Source organism: Myripristis murdjan, chromosome 16, assembly GCF_902150065.1.
Source record: "Myripristis murdjan chromosome 16, fMyrMur1.1, whole genome shotgun sequence".
NCBI classification, from domain to species: Eukaryota; Metazoa; Chordata; class Actinopteri; order Holocentriformes; family Holocentridae; genus Myripristis; species Myripristis murdjan.
In genome coordinates, this window is record NC_043995.1 from 5221889 (window position 1) to 5241963 (window position 20075).

General features: G+C 42.8%; 1 protein-coding gene across 6 annotated transcripts in view; it reads left to right on the forward strand.

Moving 5' to 3' along the window:
- Positions 1-12097, forward strand: part of LOC115373764 (zinc finger protein 516-like) — a 56220-nt gene extending 44123 nt beyond the window's left edge. For 4 of the 6 annotated variants that reach the window (XM_030072305.1, XM_030072303.1, XM_030072302.1 and 1 more), the window contains 2 exons: positions 2970-3074; positions 8508-12097. In XM_030072305.1, the coding sequence (XP_029928165.1) occupies positions 2970-3074; positions 8508-8710 (308 nt within the window). In that variant the 3' untranslated portion in view covers positions 8711-12097. The other 2 variants (XM_030072307.1, XM_030072308.1) reach the window with 2 other exon arrangements.
- The last annotated feature ends 7978 nt before the right edge of the window (positions 12098-20075 follow it).

Here is a 20075-nt window from a genome sequence, read left to right on the forward strand (position 1 = left end):
CCAGCAGTAAAGCTGCCAGAGACACTCTCTGTCACCTCCTCCACCTCCCTGTCCTCCCTGTCCTGCTGTCCTCAACCCCCCGCCCCACGCACTCATACATAAACACACACACACACACACACACAACCAGTGGGCACTGCCCAGGTATATGCCAGGCTCAGTGCTTGGGGAGTTGATGTGTTTGGTGGTGGTGGTGGTGGTGGTGGGGGTCTGTGCGGTAGGCCCCCCTCCCGCCCAGCCCTCCTCCCTGAGGCCTGTTATCTGCCAGCAAGAGAGGTCAACAGGAGTGTATGCATGCCTGCGTGGATGTGTGTGTGTGTGTGTGTGTGTGTGTGTGTGTGGTCATGACATCGTTGGACAGATCCAGTCGTCTTCAAATGCCTCGTCCTCCCGCTGCTGTCCTCGTGCCTCCCGCTGCCCTGACTACATTTACATGGATGCAAAAAAAAGTGTCATTCTAACGTGATTATGGTGATATTTTGACAAAGGTAGAACCCTTGGAAAAGACATACTCCAGAATATCCATGATTCCTTGAATAATTTGAAAAATTTCTTACATTTAAGGTCCTAAAAAGTGGCTTAAATATATAGCCATTGCAGGTATTTTATTCATCATGTAGTCACAGGTTTCTCGGTGCTGCGTGCAAACTCTCAGATGAATACAGAACAGGGTTAGATCTGCTGTACTAAACTCTAGTGGACTCCATGTCGCTTAACAATTTCTAGTTAATATTTGTAGTTTACCAAGTGTGCTCTAACAGATACAGGGTGTTTTTGTCAGCTGTTTCTCTGCATTCTAAATTTAGCTCTAAATTCAATTTCAGCCAGCATTATGAACTTTAATCAAGTTTTAAATTTAGCTCGGTGAAACCTGCATATGCTCTGATTGTGTTAGTGCTCTTAGTCACAGAAATATAACAGCAACAGCAGCAACAAGGGATGCTTTAAGTGTGATCAGTGTGCATATGTGTAGTGGCAATGCAGCTCATGTTTTTTTGGTCATTTTTGTTTGAATGCTTGCAGTTACCACATGGAACACGCAAATCAGAAAATAATGAGGTTTACCAAATCATAAAAAAAAAAAAAAAAACGACTGAACTGTCTTAAATACAATAGCTTTCCCAAATGCAATTCTGGTGATTAATCGTAATGTAGGGGCAAAGTACACAATGTCTTGTAAACAGAAAGTTTGAAAATGAAAGCTAAACTCACCATATGATGACTAAATCTCTTCACATTAGGAAGAAGAAAAAAACACATTTAGTTTACTGGTGACAGATTATAGGATTTCTGGATATTTAAGTCGCCAAGATTTCAACATTCCCTCTCTTTTCCATTTGGGGCTGCCAACGTGCAAACTTGCCCCATGCATGTAACAGAAGTACTGTCGCATTGTTGTGCACATGTAAATGCAGCCAATGTCAGCCACAACCTATGCACTCTTTTTTTTTTTTTTTTTTTTTTTTTTTTTTTTTTTTATTTTCTCCCCTGGACCAAACACACACACATGCACACACACCTGACATGTGACACACAGGCAGCGGAGCGGGCACATCACAGCCGGGGCGTTTTAATTGCCTGTAATTTATGCAGTGTGTGTGTGCGCTGTGTGTGTCTGGCTGTCAGCCTCTGAGATGATGCTGTGTGACAGCTGCAGTCCAGCCCCCGGAGCTAGCCGCTCATAATGACACATTAGACATACTAATGATGCCTGCACTAGTCCACTACTGACGCTACCTACCTCCACGGCTCCAGCCAGGCACCGAGCTTATGTGCACCGACTCAATTTCTACACATCGTCGACCTTTACGTCTTCATTCACTCATGCCATGACAGAATGTGGATAAATGAAATGAAGGCGCGAGACCACTTCCTCTACCCTTTACAGAAACGTCACTTGTGAAAAACCCCCCCGAGCACAAGTGTACTCATCGTGCGTTTTCTGATGTGAACATGTCATTTTCTTGGTGAAAGTGACACCTGTGAATTGCCTCTTTGAATGCAAATTTACACATGTGGAAAAAGCATTGTCCCATGTAATACGACATGAACATGTGAAAAAAAGCACTTTTCACCGATGAATTGAGGTTTATGATCACATCATGTGATGTCACACTTATGGAGTAAAAATCTGCTTTGAAATCACATGGGACTTCCACATGTGACTTTTTTGAAGAGTGTATGCCCCATTAAAAATTGGGTAAGCCAGAAAGTTGTTGACCTGCTTTGAATATTGTGAATATCATGATTTTGCAATGTGCATAGTTTTTTTGTTTTTGTTTTTTTATAATTATTATTGTTGTCCACCATATTCATTACCTGCCTTTCTGTTACCAGTCACTGCCTTTCATGAGCTAAAATAGTTTATTTGCATTAGTTTCGACAGGATTGCAACATCATGTCATAGGTAAAACCTAAAATTAGAGTAGTAACTTGTATTCATTCACCAGGTCAATTAATTTATAGTGAAATTATTCGCTGGGCGGACCCCCTGGAAACTCCTTCAAGGACCCCAGGTGGTCCCCAGACCCCTCTTTGAGAGCCACTGGATTAAAGCAAAACTCCTGCTTTTTTCATGTCATATCCTCGAGGTGTTATGGCTCAAGAAAGTTCTGTGATTCAGGAGAAGCTGAAATGCATGGCTAGATGCTGGAGACATCCCTCTTTATGGGGCAGAAACATCTATATATAAACACAGCTATAAATTAAGAACTGTTTATTTAAACCGAATGTATTCAAGAACTGCTTCGTCCCTGTTTAATGAACACTTAAAAAACAAATTATATTTTTAACATGTACCTGTTTTGACCCCCTCTACTCTCACCTTAAAGAACAGCTTTGTACATTTTGCTGGTTTTGTACTTTGTCTAATTGTGTGTTCCTTCTTTCCATGTTTGTTTGTGGTGTGTGTGTGTGTGTGTGTGTGTGTGTGTGTGTGTGTGTGTGTGTGTGTGTGTGTGTGTGCTCAGGGATGCTGAGGTCTCTCATGCGACAGGGACAGTATGTCTGCCATGAGTGCGGCAAGAGTTTCAGTCAGCCTAGCCACCTGCGCACTCATATGAGGTCCCATACAGGTAAATAACCATAATACACTCACATAAACACACAGATCTGCATTCAAACACACACAAACAACCAGGGGTGGTGGACAAAATAACAGAAACACCACATGAAAAAAAAAATCGAAGTAATTAAATGACAATTATAACGGCAGCTGTGCGGGCCGGTCCTATTAATTCCAATGATAATTAGCAGTATGTGTCAGCTATGGGATAGGTCTGGCCATCAGCTCTTTCATATGAGTTTTCAAAGCAGCATGAGGCAACTGGCAGAGTTTGAATGAGGCCAGACAGTCAGTGACAGAGTTGCAATGCATAAAAAAAATTGCAAATGGAAGTGGAGAAGTCTGAGAAAATATGACAAACACGGATAAACTGCTTTAGCAGAACAAAACAGAAGTTGTAGTTGGGATAATAGCTGATATTTTTGGTATTTCAAAACTTCCTCTTTGAAGCGGCGTCCAATATCCCATGACACACACTTCAGGATTCGTATGACAGTCTTTCAGCGCGGTCTGAAGCTGCTATTAATGCAAAACGTGACTCCCACTCCTCATTAAATACTTGGTATTCAATTACTGTCTGGTATTTCCAGTATTTTGTCCACTCCCGCAACATCCATTCATTCACGTGCCACCTTGTGCACACACATCATCGCCCTCACGCCTATTTATTCCCCCGCCAGCGCTCACATAAGATATAGGAGAATATGCACGAGGATTCACATTCCCGACAATATTTCATCGTCTGACTCGCCATACGTCTGCTACTTTCCCGCATTTTCCAAAATAAATCAACACCGAGTCTTTTTGTTCAGTTGAGTGTGACAGCCGGTCTGTGAGTCCTTCCCTGCCCTGGGCCGGGCAGCTGTCTCTATTTTTTAAACTGAAACATGATTTGCTCAGGATACTGACCTGTGACAAATTGTATACATTATTAATCACATGTCAATTAGAGAGATGGAATTGCGCATTCTAATGAAGCAGAACAACATTTGTCCATGCCAACGTTATGCATCCATTTGCATGCGTCCCGATGCCATTCACTAAACAGCTTGATTTAGACATCCCACTTTTTCCTCTCCTCCCATCTCTCCTTTTCTCCCCACTACTGTCCCTTTTCTCCTTTCCTTTCTCCTTCCTTCTTCCCCTTCATCCTCTCCTTTCCTCCTGTGTCCTCCTCTGCCTTCCTCTCCTCTCCTCTCCTCCTCCTCCTCCTGTCCTGCCATGTTCATCAGCCCAGGCGGCAGTGATCACACCAGACAGTGAGATAAGTAGCTTCTTTATAGAGAGTGTGAATGATATGTGGCACAGCCAGTGATTCTAAGTGACAGAGGCCAAATGGTAAGTGATGCAGTGCTCAGCAGCACCCCCAGCCCTATTGTAAACACACACATGCACACACACAAACACACACACACACCCATGCATAGGCACTGTAAAAACTCGCAGCAGAGGCTGTAATTAATGTTGTCACCGACGGTTGTCTTCAGCGTGGACGTGCGCACACAGAAAAGGCCAGCCACCCCGAGGCCTCTATTAACATGCGTCATATTAAATCACTGGCTTGCCTCCACCAGGTTCCATCATCATCATCATCATCAGCAGCATCGTCGTCGGCATCATCCTGATCATCATCACCATCATCATCTCTGCCAGCTCCCCTCTATTAGCAAGGGCGCTGGTGGCAAATGCTACTGTTTGCTGCTGGTGGTGGAAGGAAAATAAATTACAAAAAAAAAAAAAAAAAAAAAAAGATGCTTGTGTGGTGAATGGAAAGATTTGGTAGAGCTTTTAACCGAATCCCCCCCCTTCCTCCTCCTCCTCCTCCTCCTCCTCCTCCTCCTCCTCCTCCTCCTTCTCCCCTCCCCCCCCTCCTCCTTCTCCCCCACAGTTGGGTTTGATTTTAACGGACTCCACAGAGGTACTGACGCTCACACCACCGCTTCTGAAGCTCCCAAACAAGTATGTGCCACGATGGCTAATCACTGAGGCTCCCTCACCGCTTCTGCATGTTTCTCTTGTTGTGTCCCACCCTGTGCACGCATGTCTCTGTCGCACCTTTATTTTTGTGTGTGTGTGTGTGTGTGTAACATTCACTCTGCTTGTGTTTCACGTCTTTGATCAGCGCTGCTCGAGATGCATCGCCCCCCCTTTGTACTTGACATTAACACCATATGCATTTTCATAGACCCACTGTTTAGCTCAATCACCTTTACCATCTGACATTAAAATGCATAGCCGGCATAATCGGCTATTGCTGCTGTCACAAAAACACCTTCTATTTCCATTTTTGGAGTTCGCTTGCATTTGAAGGATTTGATGGTTTTCTATGACCTGATGAACCGTTCCAAACAGCACTGAAAATCCTTAAATCCATGTTGCTCAAGCTAAAAACAAGGGTGTTTTTTTTTTTTTCTAGGCCCTGAAAAGTTGACATTTGAAGTTTTCCAACTGACAGTGGCGATATTAAAATCAGATTTCACTTTTCCTTGCCAAATTGCAGACTGCTGCACACGTCAATTTAAAGGATGTAATATTTACACCCTTTAAAACTGGCAAACGCTGTGTTTTTTTTTTTTTTTTTCCCCATCCACCAGCATCCTGGCCACGCATTTCTAAACCTTAATGTTTGTCTGAGCTGCTTGCTGCCTGAATTGTGTTAATCTTGTTAATTTTCTTGTTTGTCACACTTTGTTAATATGGCCATGGATCTGAGGTGTTTTTGCTCTATCTGAATACAGACCCATCACCCAGGCTTTACCTTAAAGTAACAATCCTCGATATGTTCATGTTAGTAAATGGAAACTTTGTTACTTTCTATCACAACGTTGCCATGGCCACCTGGAACACCTGAATCTGATTGGCTGGAGGGGATCTATTAAAACTATACATCTGGTCACCTCAAATGTAGTTCCTGTTAAGTGTTTAAACCACTAGTCTATGTCAGTCCTCACAACATAAAACTTAACAATAAACCGCTGCACTGACTAGTTGCCTTACCTTAACTACCTTAGCCTGCATTAGCCATTAGCCTCCACACCCCGGCCCGTTTTTAAAATCCTGCTGGCTTCAAAACTCAAATGATTATGAATGCTTGAAGCTGATTGGCCGGACGGTGTCCATTTCAGTGGAGGGTGTCCATTAAAGCCATATATTGGGACACCTCAAACATACTAACAGTTTAAGCTTACTAATATATTTAGCTCATATAAAACTAGCAGCTCACCTATATTAATAATACACTAATGACTAACAAGTTGTATTATGTAATGTTAGCTACATTAGCCTACTATTTGTTAGCCGCCACACCTTGCGTCATTTTTTAAATCCTGATTGCTTCAAAAATGTTGTAAACATTTTCCAGCAGTTAACATCAGCATAATATTAACATTGTTATTGAGCTAGCCAAGACATATTTTTGTGCAGATAATGTGCTGTGTATAACTCATTTTGCCAAATCCAAAATGTCAATAATCCCATGGTGCAAATTGAATAATGTTAACAAAGTAAGTTGGTAGCATCTTTGTGTCCTGGTCAAGATATTAGACATAAATGAAAATAGTGGAGCAAAATTTTGGATTTTTTTTTTTTTTTTTTTCAGCGCACATTGCTCCCTAAATTAATTAACTCTTCCTATTTCTAAACTGTTGGCTAGTGGCTGTGATACGAGTAAAACAATGCATGCTGTCGGGGTGATTCACTCCATGTCCTGTATATGAACGTCTTAACATGTGCAGAGCCCTTAAATTTGCTCTTCTAAACATTCTGTGTCAGGAAAATCCTTGCACAGGAAGTGACTGATTTTATATTTCTGGTTTGTTTGGGATAAACAGATGAAGGATTGGGTAGTCAGCACGAGCGGCGACAGCCACCAAGACTGTACAGCCAAACAAAAGAGACACCAAAACTTTAACAACAGCAAATCTCCCCAAAAACAAATTAAAATGCCCAGTTTGATTGGCAGGTGATCTCTGGGAAGTGCAGTGAGCAGCACAGCGCATGACTTAGCACCAAAAATGGAGACAAAACCGGCAAAACAATAACAATAACCATGATGATTACCGCTCGAACACCGGGTGTTAAAGCGGCTTTGTTCCTCCAATTTGCCAAACTTGCAGATGTGTAAAAAAACGGCCATGTTGGCTCCCTGCGATATTTTTTTCCGAGTTTTCCGAGAGCGACGGAGAGAGGGATTTAGGCAGCAATAGAGGGAAATGGAGGAGTAAATCTGTTCTGCTTTGACATTCGGAGAGAGCCGGGGTGTACACGGTGCACCTCCATCTTAATTAATCACACACATCACACACACGCGCGCGCGCGCACGCACACACACATGCACTCAGGTTTACCACACGCTATGAATGATGGGAGCGGGCGCAGCGGAGGGGTCCAATTAGATGTAGTGTTGGCGCTGCTTTACGGTGACGATAACCTTTAGTGTAATGTAGTGCACCGGTCCCGTCAGCGATGTTTCCTCGCAGGACGATGTCGTGGAGGTTCTCGCTTTCCTCTCACGTCTCACCCTCGCCGTCGTTCCAGCTGCTTTTTTAGATTTTTTTCCGTGATTAATTATGCCTTTTTTTTTTTTGTTTTTATTTCTCTCTCTCTCTTTCCTCACAACCCCCTCTTTCTCTCTGTTGTGTTTCTGATGATGTATGATAACAGCCATATTTCCCTGTTTCTTCTTTAGGGAGAGGGGGTGCGGGGGGGTACGGGGAGTCATTTGTTTTCCCGCTTTGATATTCTTCCATTTATCAAAATGATAATTAGGTGCAATTAAATGGCAATCTCATTTGTTTTGTTCAGGTGTGTGTTGCTTATTTTTTTTCCGAGGTGTCTGTGCCATTGTAGGTCAGTCTAATTAGAAGAGAGAGTAGAGTGTATAGGGTGTGTGTGGAGTCTATGTGTGTTTGTCTGTGTGTGTGTGTGTGTGTGTGTGTGTGTGTGTGGCATCGGGTGGCCCGGCTGATTGAGAGAAATACATGGGAGGAAAGTAGGACTGCTCAGACAGGGGGATGTGTGGCCTTCCTCTCCAGATGGCAGGAAAGAGAAGGCAAGGAAATCAGAGTTAGTCCATCTGGGTCAGGACAGAAGCGCAAAGTTAACTTTTTAAGTGAAATTAGGTGTAAGAAATTAAATGTGAACGCTGCTCTCGACCTGCATAATGTTTTCCCCCGTCCTCGCTGAATGCCATCATGTGTCTCGGTTCATGTTCGTCTACGTGTGCGCTCCTTTTTTCCACTTTTTTTTTTTTTTTCATTCTCGCCAAGACTTGGCCTTGGTTGGCATTGTGTCTTGTGAATTCCCCCCCCATATTCAAAATTCCCAGAGGAGAGTCCTGTCCTCTCTACACCTCATAAACCCTGTGTGTGGGTGTGTGTGTGTGTGTGTGTGACGTCACTTCTGGCCTCTCGCTGACTTTTTCAACGTTGTGTGTTCTCCTCAGGGGAGAGGCCATTCTGCTGCCAGCTCTGCCCATACCGAGCCTCTCAGAAAGGGAACCTAAAGACCCACGTCCAGAGCGTCCACCATATGCCTTTCGACAACGGCCAGTACCCAGAGAGCAGAGCCCCGTTACAGGGCCAGGAGGATCGAGGAGTGCTGGCTGCCAAACACCCACCAACCCCACAACAACACCAACAACAGTAAACCCTCCGACAAAACCTGGGGACCAGAACAGTCAGGGATCACCCCGCCCCCAAAAAAAAAACACCACCAACATCCCTCAAAATAAGACCAACATCGGCACCCTAGACTCGGATCTTTGGGTGACAAACCTGTGAACCTTGAATGATCCTTCGAGAATAGGCGAGCTTAAGAGGTGTTTTCTACAATGAGGCTTCTCGATTTGTTGTGTTTCTTGAAAAAAAAAAAAAAAAAATGTTAAAGCTGCACTAGGCAAATTTTTATATAAAAGTACTTGTGTGTCGTCAGCCTAAAATCATAAATAAAATCATAACCCAGGGCTGCAACACAGAATAGTGCGCTCTCTCCCCATGTTGAGATGCCATAGATTGACTCTATTTGCCCAAATGAAATTCTGGTGTCAGGTGTGGTCACTTCTCCACCCACGGGGAGTGACATGCTGAAATTGAAAGATGAAATGCAAAGTGTCTCTTAAACAGCAGTGCGCGAGGCTCCGTCCAGGGGGAAGCCGGACTCGCCAACTTTAAATCTTTTTTGCTTTCTTGTCCCTTCGGTTTCCTGGCGGCACGACGTGGTAACAGACTGGCTGGTTTGACGTGTGCAGTTTACTGTTGTCACCCAGAGGACCTCTTGGCCTGGAAGTCCTCGTAAGTAAAACAGTTACCTCGGGCTGCTAATGCGCTAAGTTACCTGGTGCAGCTTTAAATAGAGAGCAAGTTAAAAAAAAAAAAAAAAAAAAAGGAAAGAAAAGAAAATAGAGAAAAAGAAAAAAACAAAAACGGAACTCTGTGCAACTGCAAGCGATTTTAAACACGGACTGTGGCATGGCGGGACCCTTGGAGTTGACCCCCCCCCACCCTCAATTTTTCATCCTGTGTGTTTTATTTTCTTTGTTATACAAGAGTTTGTGCATTCCTCAGGACACCAATCCCCTAACTCACAGCACCGTGGATGAGCAAGAGAAAAAAAAAAAAAAAAAAAAAAAGAAACAGATACTCTGTAATTCATCGACACTCGACTGGCACATCGCAAGTTCACTTCTTCTGGACTCTCACTTCTAAGTCAATGAGCTGAAGATGAAGTTGTGCGTGCGTGCGTGTGTGTGTGTGTGTGTGTGCGTGTGTGTGCGTGTGTGTGTGTGTAAAACTCACTTCTCTCCACTCTAAAGTGTAATGTCAGGAGCTGAAGTGAAGTGACCACTCTCTGTAGTCTGAGGCTGTTTAGCTGACCATTAGAGAGAGAGGGAGAGAGAGCGGGAGAGAGAGGTAGAGTCCGAGTCGAAGAGAGAGAGAAAGAGCTAATGGGGGTGTCTGCTTTAGTGCTCATTAAAAAGAGTGTGCGTTTTTAATAGCCGATATAAATGAGCGTGCCGTTTTTATGGTCATTCAATTATTGTCCATTTAAGAGGAAGGGATGAGTGGAGGCACTTTTCCTCTGTAACTCCGCGATGTGAGGGAAGGTTTCCCCCGCTGACAACTTAGAATTACACTCCAGGACGGAGTTAACCGCAGGAAGACTGTTGCTCACACAGATCAGCTTGAATTTGTGTACAGTATATTTCCACAGCCAGTCTTAGCTATCAAAAAAAATTTCTTACTTTTGCTTTGGTGACCGAAAGGACCCCTCACTTTTGTGATTTTGGTCTGTTGGTCACCTTACCTAATATCTAATTAGAGGATTGGCTCCAAAATAATCTCACTGACCTGTAGATGGCTCTGCTCATGCTTTGTTGTACAACAAAGAACATACAAAGGAAGAAAGTTGTTGGAATTATTAGTAGTTTGTTATGTTGCTACGCAGCTCACATTTAATATATTGTTTAAAAGGTGTTTTTTGATATAGTTTTAAATTTCAAATGTTATAGGTATAATGGTTTTCCATGCCTATCCCATTTATTTTCAATATTAGCGGCCCCGAGTTTGGCACCGATGCAAATTGAGAATGCTGTTGCTATGATGTAATTTCCTTTACTTCTTTTATATGTTCTTTAGCATACAGTATGCAACCATAATGAACATGTTTTATCCTAACAGCAGCTCTAAATCTGGTTGGTTAGTTCATTTTGATAATATTTGTATGAATCTGCTAGGCCTTTTTGGAAATCGATAGATAATAAATAGATAGAAAATTTGGCAAGAAAAAGCACCCTAAATTTTGTTTTCAGAGGCTATGAATTTACAGGTTATAAAATAATAATATATATATATATATATATATAAAAAAAAGAACATTAAATGTTGGATCAATAAAAGCATTGTCTTCATATTTTGAAGCATGCTAATTGCCTGCAATTTCTTAATATGTTTTATGTTAAAGCATTAACGTGCAGTGGATGGTTTTGGTGCAAATCCTCTTGTCAGATATTACGTAAGGGTACCAATGGACCAAAAACCCCCAAAAGTGGTTGGAGTCCTTTAATGGTGATGTGAAGTGATGGATCCTGGGATGACAGAGAGAGGAGGCGATCAGAGAGGGCAGCCAGAAGTCCAGAGGTCAGGCTTCCACAGATTTCAGGGATATACAGGAGATAGAGATGTTGTTTTGAAGCCTATTGAATTGCAGAGCCATCACAGCCTTCACAGAGGTGTAAGTGTGTGTGTATGTGTGTGTGTGTGTGCGTGCGTGTGTTTATGTGTGTACGCTTTCATTCTGCTAAAACCTCTGCATACTTTATAAGGGGTTGAGTAACCTCTATGTATAATCCAGCCTCCCTCTAGTTGCTTTGTGTACTAGCCTACCTCCTTTGCAATGAAAGCTTATTTGGATTTTTGGCTGCAGCCAGTCTGAAGTGAGGACTGCTCTTGTCTGCTTGGAAAAGATATGTTTTTTTTTTTTTTTTTTTTTTTTTTTTTTTTTTGCATGTCCTGTTCTTGGTTTTCTCTCAACAACAGCCTCCTAGATTGAAAAAGCCATGCCCGTCTATGCCTGGACAAGCTGGGGAAATAAAAACCACAGGAAGACTAAAAAGCAAGTTTGCAGCCGGTGCAAACGTAACGCGGCGCTGCAAAAGCGCCCCTGTCGATTTAGAGAGACAATTTTTGTACGCATTGATTCAAAAGTCTACAATTATGAAACCAGAGACAGACAAAGGAGCATACAGAGTACTGTATTCCACGTCTATTTTGAGACCTCAGTAGTTTTTACATGAACACACGATGAAACGGTTGCTAAACCAGTGGGTTGTTTGGTTATGCATACAATGTTGTGTGCTTGAATATACCTATTACACAAATGTGTATACTGAAGGTGTGGGTAGTGAAAATACTTGAAATGGATACTCTAGCCTACCGAGTTAGTGTAGTACTAATACCAATGTTGTACAGAATTCCCTTTAAGATTAACTCCTCAATTATGAATTTGTACTCCGAAGTGTGACTTAAAAAAAAAAAACAAACCTATGAAGACATGGAGCAGGACAGAGTGTGTGTAATATAAACTGTATATCTGTATTCCACTCTTACCAAACCCTTTATATACAGCGTTAGAAACCAAATGGCATTACTAGTGCACTTAGACTAGGTTACTGCTTTAACCATTTTCATTTGTCCAATTCTAGCTAAGGTTTTTGTGTGAATGTCTTTTTAATGGTGCCAGCTAATCCACTTCAATGTCATTTCTGGTTTAGAGGCTTTTTATTCTGATGATTCCATAGATTCTCATGATGATCGAATATAATTTGTTCTGTGATGGCTGTATGGCACAGCTTATTAGCTATGTTTCCTCATGGAAAGTTTGATAATGCTAGGTGCAGCAGTGCTTATTTTTTCATGAAGATGTAAGAGTGTGTTTTTAGTCTTTCTCTTTGCTAATCCCTAGGATTTATTCAGTAGCTAGTCAAGGCTGCCCTCCCAGAGGGGCTGGCAGGTGTTGTTCTTTTCTCTTTGGTTGGGTTTTTTTATCATGCCTCTTAAGTTGTATTATTTGTGTCCGTTTTGCTTTTTTATTTGTCATGGACTTCGTGATTAATTTACTTTAGAAGGCTTATTATTCAAAATGTATTTGGTTGATATCTGTATTTATTATCACTTCAAAACGATAAGAGGACAGAGGCAGACAGGAGTGTTTGTTTAATTTTGATTTTTCTGGGTTGTTTTGTTCGGTTGTTTTTATACTGTGTAGTTTTCAAGCCAGCAAGCCGATGTGAAAGCTCTACCTCGTCTGAGCCATTCTCAGTTCTGTTACACTTTTGTACATCATTTCAAAAAGATGTAATGTCATGTCCACAATAAAGACAAACAAAATGGCACCTGTTGGCTCCGTTTCATCTGGTTGTGCCTGTTTGTTTTGAATTTACCCAGCCACTGTGACTGAACAGTTCCAAGTTTAGATGAAAAAGCTTCACAGATTCACAGTTTGCCGATTTTTTTTTTTTTCACTTCTTACACTGCCGGTGTGAACTTTCTGAAGAACTTTGCAGCTTGCTGTCTCTGAATATTGATGGGATTAAAAATTGAGAATGTTTTGTAGTCTTATGTGTCTCACAGGCCCGTGTCTGGTCTAGGTTCACTCACTGCCATCTGCTCTTCTTATTGGCAGCACTGTACACACAAGCTGTCCTGATTTGTCATAAATGATCTTTTCCAGGGAGCGCCAACACATTACTGTCCTCTTGTGTCAGAAGAGACACAAAGGCGAGTCAATCACCTCTTAGATAAGGTTACACAGATCTTGTATTAAATTACAGATTTTCACCTCTGATATGATCGAGATCTTTTCACGATTTCTTAATCCATTTAATTGCTCACAGTAATTGAGGCAGCAGTCTATCACAAAGTGTCCTCTTTCATTGAATAGGTAGGTGGGTTACCCCATCTCAAAGGGCTTATACCCTAAAAGAATGTCATTTGTCTGGGGTTCAGTAGCATCCCATGATGGTCTAAATGCTGTTTCAGAGGATTTTCCACCCTGAAGGTAAAACTATTCTAAGGACGACAATGAATGCTTGCCGCTGTTTGAAATAGGTAAAATCTGGAGTGTCAATCGAAAAACATCCGTATCCAGAAACCGGAATCTCAAACCCTACCCTTTTGTGACCAGCATAGTCACTGTATATCCCTGGTCACTTTGGAAAGCTCACTCATAAACTCGGTCAATCAAACTCTGCCATTGGCCTGCAGTTCTTAGCACTGACTTGCCCACTTTCTGAGGCCTTCAGGGTCTGATCGAGGCCCCCACAATGTCTACACATCTGGTAGAAGAAAGACTAGATGACCATCATTCCTGAAGATGAGGTGAAAACACATCAGACCTACTGCAAGCTGTACCCTTTCATAGCATGTGATGCGTTTGATGGATGGGACTTTGATGCTCGGCCGGTGCCTTGATGTCCATGTGTGGCCGTGCGGTTGAAATCGAGCTGCCGGGTGACGGTGATGAGAACCCCTCGCCCTTCAACTACAGAGGGACCACCTAGGGATTCGTCGCTACTTTGCCAGTCTCTTTCATGTTCAGTGTCTATGTGCGCCATCTGTCTGTCTGTTTGAGTGACGGCTGAGTGACAGGTTCCCTCTGAGAACATGGCACATAATGTTAATGCCAGGCAGGCCCGCGGGCTGAGAAAAGACTGCAGCTGCCCGTCACTCTTCCCAACCTCATCAGTCACCGGGAAGGCAGACGTGACGGCCCTGAGCTCCCTGAAAAACCTGTTCACTGACATCTCTCCTTTCTGTCATACAGCAGCAAGAAACTGACTGACTGACTGAGTGACTGACTGAGGGGGGAAATCTGCCTAATGTCAGAGTCAGGCTGACTCTGTCTTGATGGATAGGTCTGTTGGCGAACACAGTGTTTTTTTTTTTTTTTTGCTTCATGGCTTTGTTGTGGGTTGTCTAAGAAAGCATTTGTGGTTCTATCGCAGACGTATAGCCATAGGTGTATTTGTGTGCAACTTTTCTCTCATTGTACCAAGACGCATGGATCAGGTCTTTTCAGATGCTTGTTTATAGCCTAAACCTGGATGCTTACAACAAGGCTTCATATTATGTTATTTTTGAAGGCCAAGACTAATTTAACCCACTGACAGCCAATATTTTGTGTTGATGTTATGACCAATTTCATGCCCAAAACATTACAGGTTTCAAAGTGTTTCCTTCAGAGTTTTATTTTTATCAGGGTGGAGGAACCTCTGAAACAGCATTTCAGGATCACAGGACAATAAAAGTCTTTATTTTATTTTATGTATTTGTTTTTATTTATTTGTTTATTTGTCAGGGACAGTGCATATTGATGAACAGTATACTGTAAACATACCGGGGTTAGCCAGAAGGCTAGTTTTCGTCCATAGTCCCTGGCCAGATGTAAAATTGGCAGCGTAAAAGAAAAACAGGTTTAAAACAATATCACAGGTGTAAAACAATATCAGTCTCAAGTACAAGCTGATGAAAGTCTTTTAGGCTGGTCAGCAGCTGCTTAGGACAGCGTGAGGCAAGTTTCATTGCAGACTTTAGTAATAAAAATCATATTCACAGGAGCATCCATCATTTCAGAAGTGGACGACACAGACTGGCCGATATCTGATTTTGCAGCAAGTGACCAAGATTGGCAAACACATTTATATCAGTCTAGCCCTTGTTGCAGGGCATTATGCAGTGCTGTCCATGCTCTGAACCTGACACTGCCATCTCTTGTGTTGTTGCTGCATGTGAGAATCAAACTGAAGTCCCTCTAGACTAGCTGTCTTCCTTTTTGTATCTCACCCTCCACAGCTCTGCTGTATACCGTCTAAGTCAGAGGGCATGATCTGTATCTGCCACCAGGGAGCACTATCCCCCTCTAATGGCTGCTAAACGGCCTTCCTCAGGAGGACAAGGGCCACATCACAGACCAAATGGCACTTGTATATGTACGACGGCTGCGGCAGTGCGGGTGGTGGTGCGCGAAGGGCTGCAGTCAGGGGGAGGTAGGGGGGGTATAAATATACTTAAAACACACTATGGCGTGTACAAGCACGGCAGCCTTGACTAGCGCTACCACCAGAGAGTCCTACTCCTCCGCATTTTCCCAGGCAAAAGGCCAAACGCATTTACAACACTTCAAGTGTCTGCGACACAAGAACGCCCTCTCCACTGTGAAATATGTAAATATTGCACTAATCAAAGGGTTGTGGAATCGCAAAATGCCACGGAAAGGTTATGACCCGGAGCCTGTGCTAATAGGGGAGTGAAGGGGGGTGGTGTGGTGGAGGGGTGAGGCGGGTTGGTGGTGGAGGAGGGAGGAGAGGAAGAAGAGGTGGTGGTGGGAGGGGGTGGAGGGGGTGAATTGGGGAGGGTGGGGGGGTAGAGGAGTGACAGCTACCACAGGCGTTTCTCCTGCCTGAGGAGGACCTTCACATGCTGACCTCCGCCTCCTGCACTCCAACGCTCTGACAGTAATGAATAGGAAGGGGCTGTTTATGCATATCAAATGTTATTTACTCTCCCACAGTCAACTGCAGCCACTGAGGGAAAAAAAGAGAGAGAGGAGGCAAAAACAGGATATTCCCAAAGACTGTGGGCTGCCATTAGAACAATGTGGACAAGAATGCAGAGGCCTCTGCGGTACACTGAGGTTAATCTGACTATCACAACGAATTACATGACATGTTTTTGTGGGGCCTTAGCTCGACTCCCTTTTCAAAATGCCGCATTGTTCGCTGCCTTGATTGTTCAAGGCTCACATGTTTGACAGATGCAGCGTACCTACATGAAAACAAAACGCCTGCAATTTAGGCGAACCTGACAATGAACTCCTCCTGAACTGAAATCCAGCCCACATGATTATTTACTTCAACTATCTGCTGCTCTCCCGAACCAAAGTCTATATCCAGAGACAGAATCAGGGAAATGTTAACATACATTCTAGTCATGTAATATATTTTTAAGCAGGATTAATTCTTTTCCACACTGACATGATTGGTCTTAAATAGCGCAAACCTTAAAGCCAGAGGGAGGAAAAGCCTGAGCAGAATTATTCAAGGGAATGACGTTCAACGACAAGTTCAAGAAAATAACCTTGAGCACGAACAATGAAGAATCAGCCGCCAGAGAACATTTGTGTTGTTTCGAGCTGCGTGTCATCGTCATCGGTTTACGGCTCGGCTTCATTTTCCATCACCCCTTATGAGAATTAAGTTGGATCTTAAGTATGTAAATGAGAACCTATTCTCTGGCCCCCACCCTCTCTTATACGAATCCCAGGACAGACCATGACATTTAACATCGCCTTCACTAATTTGTGCTTAATAGCCAAAAGTGATTAGAATTAACATTAATGACATTTCATATGTCTCCCCTTCCACATTCATTACCCCTCTCTGCTGCTGATACTTAACCAGCTAATGCTGGTGGCTGCTTCTTACAGCTTAAATTTCATGTTACTTTTTTGGCAGAAATCTTTCAGTCCCACTTTACTTTTTTCTCACTGCCACCCCTGCTCCTTTTAAAAAAGACAACAAGGAAGAAATAGAGGAGAATAATTAGAGAAGGGGGAGACGATGGTATAAAGCCTTCAAGTCGGGAATCTATTCTATCGGTCACACACGCTTTACCAATTGACATCAGCATCGCAGCAGATTAAGAAGAGGGGGGGTCATCTCTTTTCTGGCTCAACGCCTGCTCTATCTCCCTCGGCCCTTCTTGTTGAAACAAATGCTGTCCGATACCCTTCATCTCCTCTCCTTCAGCGACTTAGAGCCCACTGTGCTACATTCTTCCCCGAGTAAAGCCAAATCACGGAGGATAACAGGGCCGGGAGAAATGCTGGCATTTTATTTTTTTTTTCAGTCATCCTTAGATCTGTACATGGAAGAGATTATTGCATGGAAAAATGAGCATTGTGTTTCTTATCAAAAGACACTCAAGCTGCCCCCCCCCCACCCCCACCCCCCCTTCCTCCGTGGCAATTAATGACGGTCCCTTGGTCCCTTAACCACGTTCAAGGGCAGTGGGCTTTTCCCATGTGCTTCTATGGGGAGGTCAACCTATCCCAGCAAGCATTTGAAGTTGGAGGTTGTTCAGCATCAACCAAAACAAGCACACATTTTTCACAATATGATATCACTCTATGATATGTTAAAGGCATGAAGTGCATGGATTATAATTTACCCAACTATATAGACTGATATGTTTATTTCTGACATAAATATGGTGCAAATATCCATCAATATGCACCATAATAATTTAAGTGGCATCAAACTGATCAAACTGATATACTTCGGTATTTCAAAAAATAGGAATGGAAACTTTTGGTTCCATATTTCATGAGCTAATATTACAAGGTTTTTTTCTTTAAAGGATGTGCATAAATTCAAACATATGTGGATATGTATACTTACGTGTGTGTGTGTGTGTCAACAGTAACTTAGTAAACCTGTGACTGTTTCATGTGTTTATATTTTTGTTAAGAATATGTAGAGAAGATGCTTAAATTGCAAAAAAAACAAAAAAAAAAAAAACAAATTAATGATAATTAATTAAGCTTAATTATTCTTTTCGGCGAGTCAAATAGATTTTTGTTTATGTTGGTGCTTGTTTTCCCTCATGACACTACAACACTGAGGTGGCGTGAGGGCGGAGGAGTGAGGGAGGAAAGCACAGAGGATTGTTTTGGGTAAAGGGGGTATTTCGGCGCAGGGAGAGGGGCGGGTGGATGTGGTGGTGGCGGCGGCGGCGGCGGGGCGTTAAAAGGGTAGGAAGAGCTGGGGGTGATCATGGGTAATGGCAGGGGCCTGGCTGCTGACAGACAGGCCAATCTCCCGCCTGGACAGACTCAAGAGAGATGTGTCAGTCTCCGCCGGCACCCCGGGCCAGCCGCACCACCACACCGCTAAATGTGTATTGGCAAAGTGTCGGTGCCAATGCCATTAGCCAGCAGACTTAAATTCCCCTGTAATTTTCTATGGGGCTCCTCGTTATCGGCACCTCTGATGGGTTAAGTATTTGAGTCCTGGTTCAGATTTAATGGATGACTGGTGGTGGTGAGCAGGGGGGGCGATTTGTTATCACTCTTACAGGACACATGTACACACACGCGCACACACACAAGTTTGTATTACTATCCTTGCGGGGACCTCCATTGACTTTATGCATTCCCTAATCCTCCCTAATTGCTGATACATGCCCTGTCTTAAAGGACCATGCCAGTGATTCTGCATGTTTAGCGTAATGTCTACAAAATGTTTAGACACTCTGATATCATTTTTCCTCCCTTTTATCCAGCTATTGGTTTCCATCTGTTCCACAACTGAACTTTCAGAGACTGCAAACTTCCTTCACACCAGTAATCCACCACCATAATAAAGTCATCCACATTAGTTTTCCTAAAAGCAGCAGCACTGTTGTGTTTTCATGAATTGGGAGGAGTGATGTGGTCTCTGTGCTGGAAAATAGTCCAGGGGAAATGTTTGCTTTACCCAATCAATCATCAGTTCTATGGTTTATGAATTGCAATGACTTCTGGCTGCAACCAAAAATTCAGATTTGAAAATCAAGAGATTTTGATTACATGTTGTGAAATCTTTAGTAGCCCTGCATGATTTGCACAATGGTTTGTTTGTGATGTTAAATGCGGGGAAATTGTAATAAATGGGCCAAGTATTCCAAATCACTGGTAAGGTCCGTTAAACCTAAATCTACTGTAATCCCAAAGCCAAGTGCTATCCCTAAAGTTAAAGAAATTCAAAGGTCCCATTTTAATCACTTTTTTTGAAAGGAGTGAAGTGATTGTTTGGTGAGGGGAGCCGAACAAGACCAAGCCCTCATGACTTTAATATTGTCTTCATTACATATCTTTAATCATATATTTCTGTAGAGGAAAATCTTAATTCCTTTAATAGGAACCCTTTAAGTGTGACCTTAATCCCAATCTTAACCATAAGCGTAAACCCTAATCCTAAACTACATTCTGAAGAGGAGTGGACTGGCAAAATGACCTGAGTTCATAAAAAAGTGGTTCTCGAAACGATGTGCACACACACACGCGCACACACACACACACACACACACACACACACACACACACACACACAGTCTCAGTGTCTGTACTTGCCAGTTAAAGCATCCCTGACATCAACCTGACTGCCTCTCATTAAACCACCAGGACAGACCAAATGGTGGGAGAGCGGAGAAGACACAGAAAAGTTATGGAGAGGAGATATTTCCCGACTTCCAGAGCTGATCTGAGACTGGTTCTCTTCATTCTAACCTCAAATCATTACTTTATCGAGCCACAAGGACAAAATGTCTTTTGGCTTTCGTGGCTACAATTTCCAATTTATTTGGTTCTCTTAAGATCATGAGACGCCGGAACAGGGAGTAAAAACACAAGGCGCAAGTTTTAACTTTCTCTTACCATCTGCAACCTGAAAACACATTACCGACGCCAGAATTTTCAT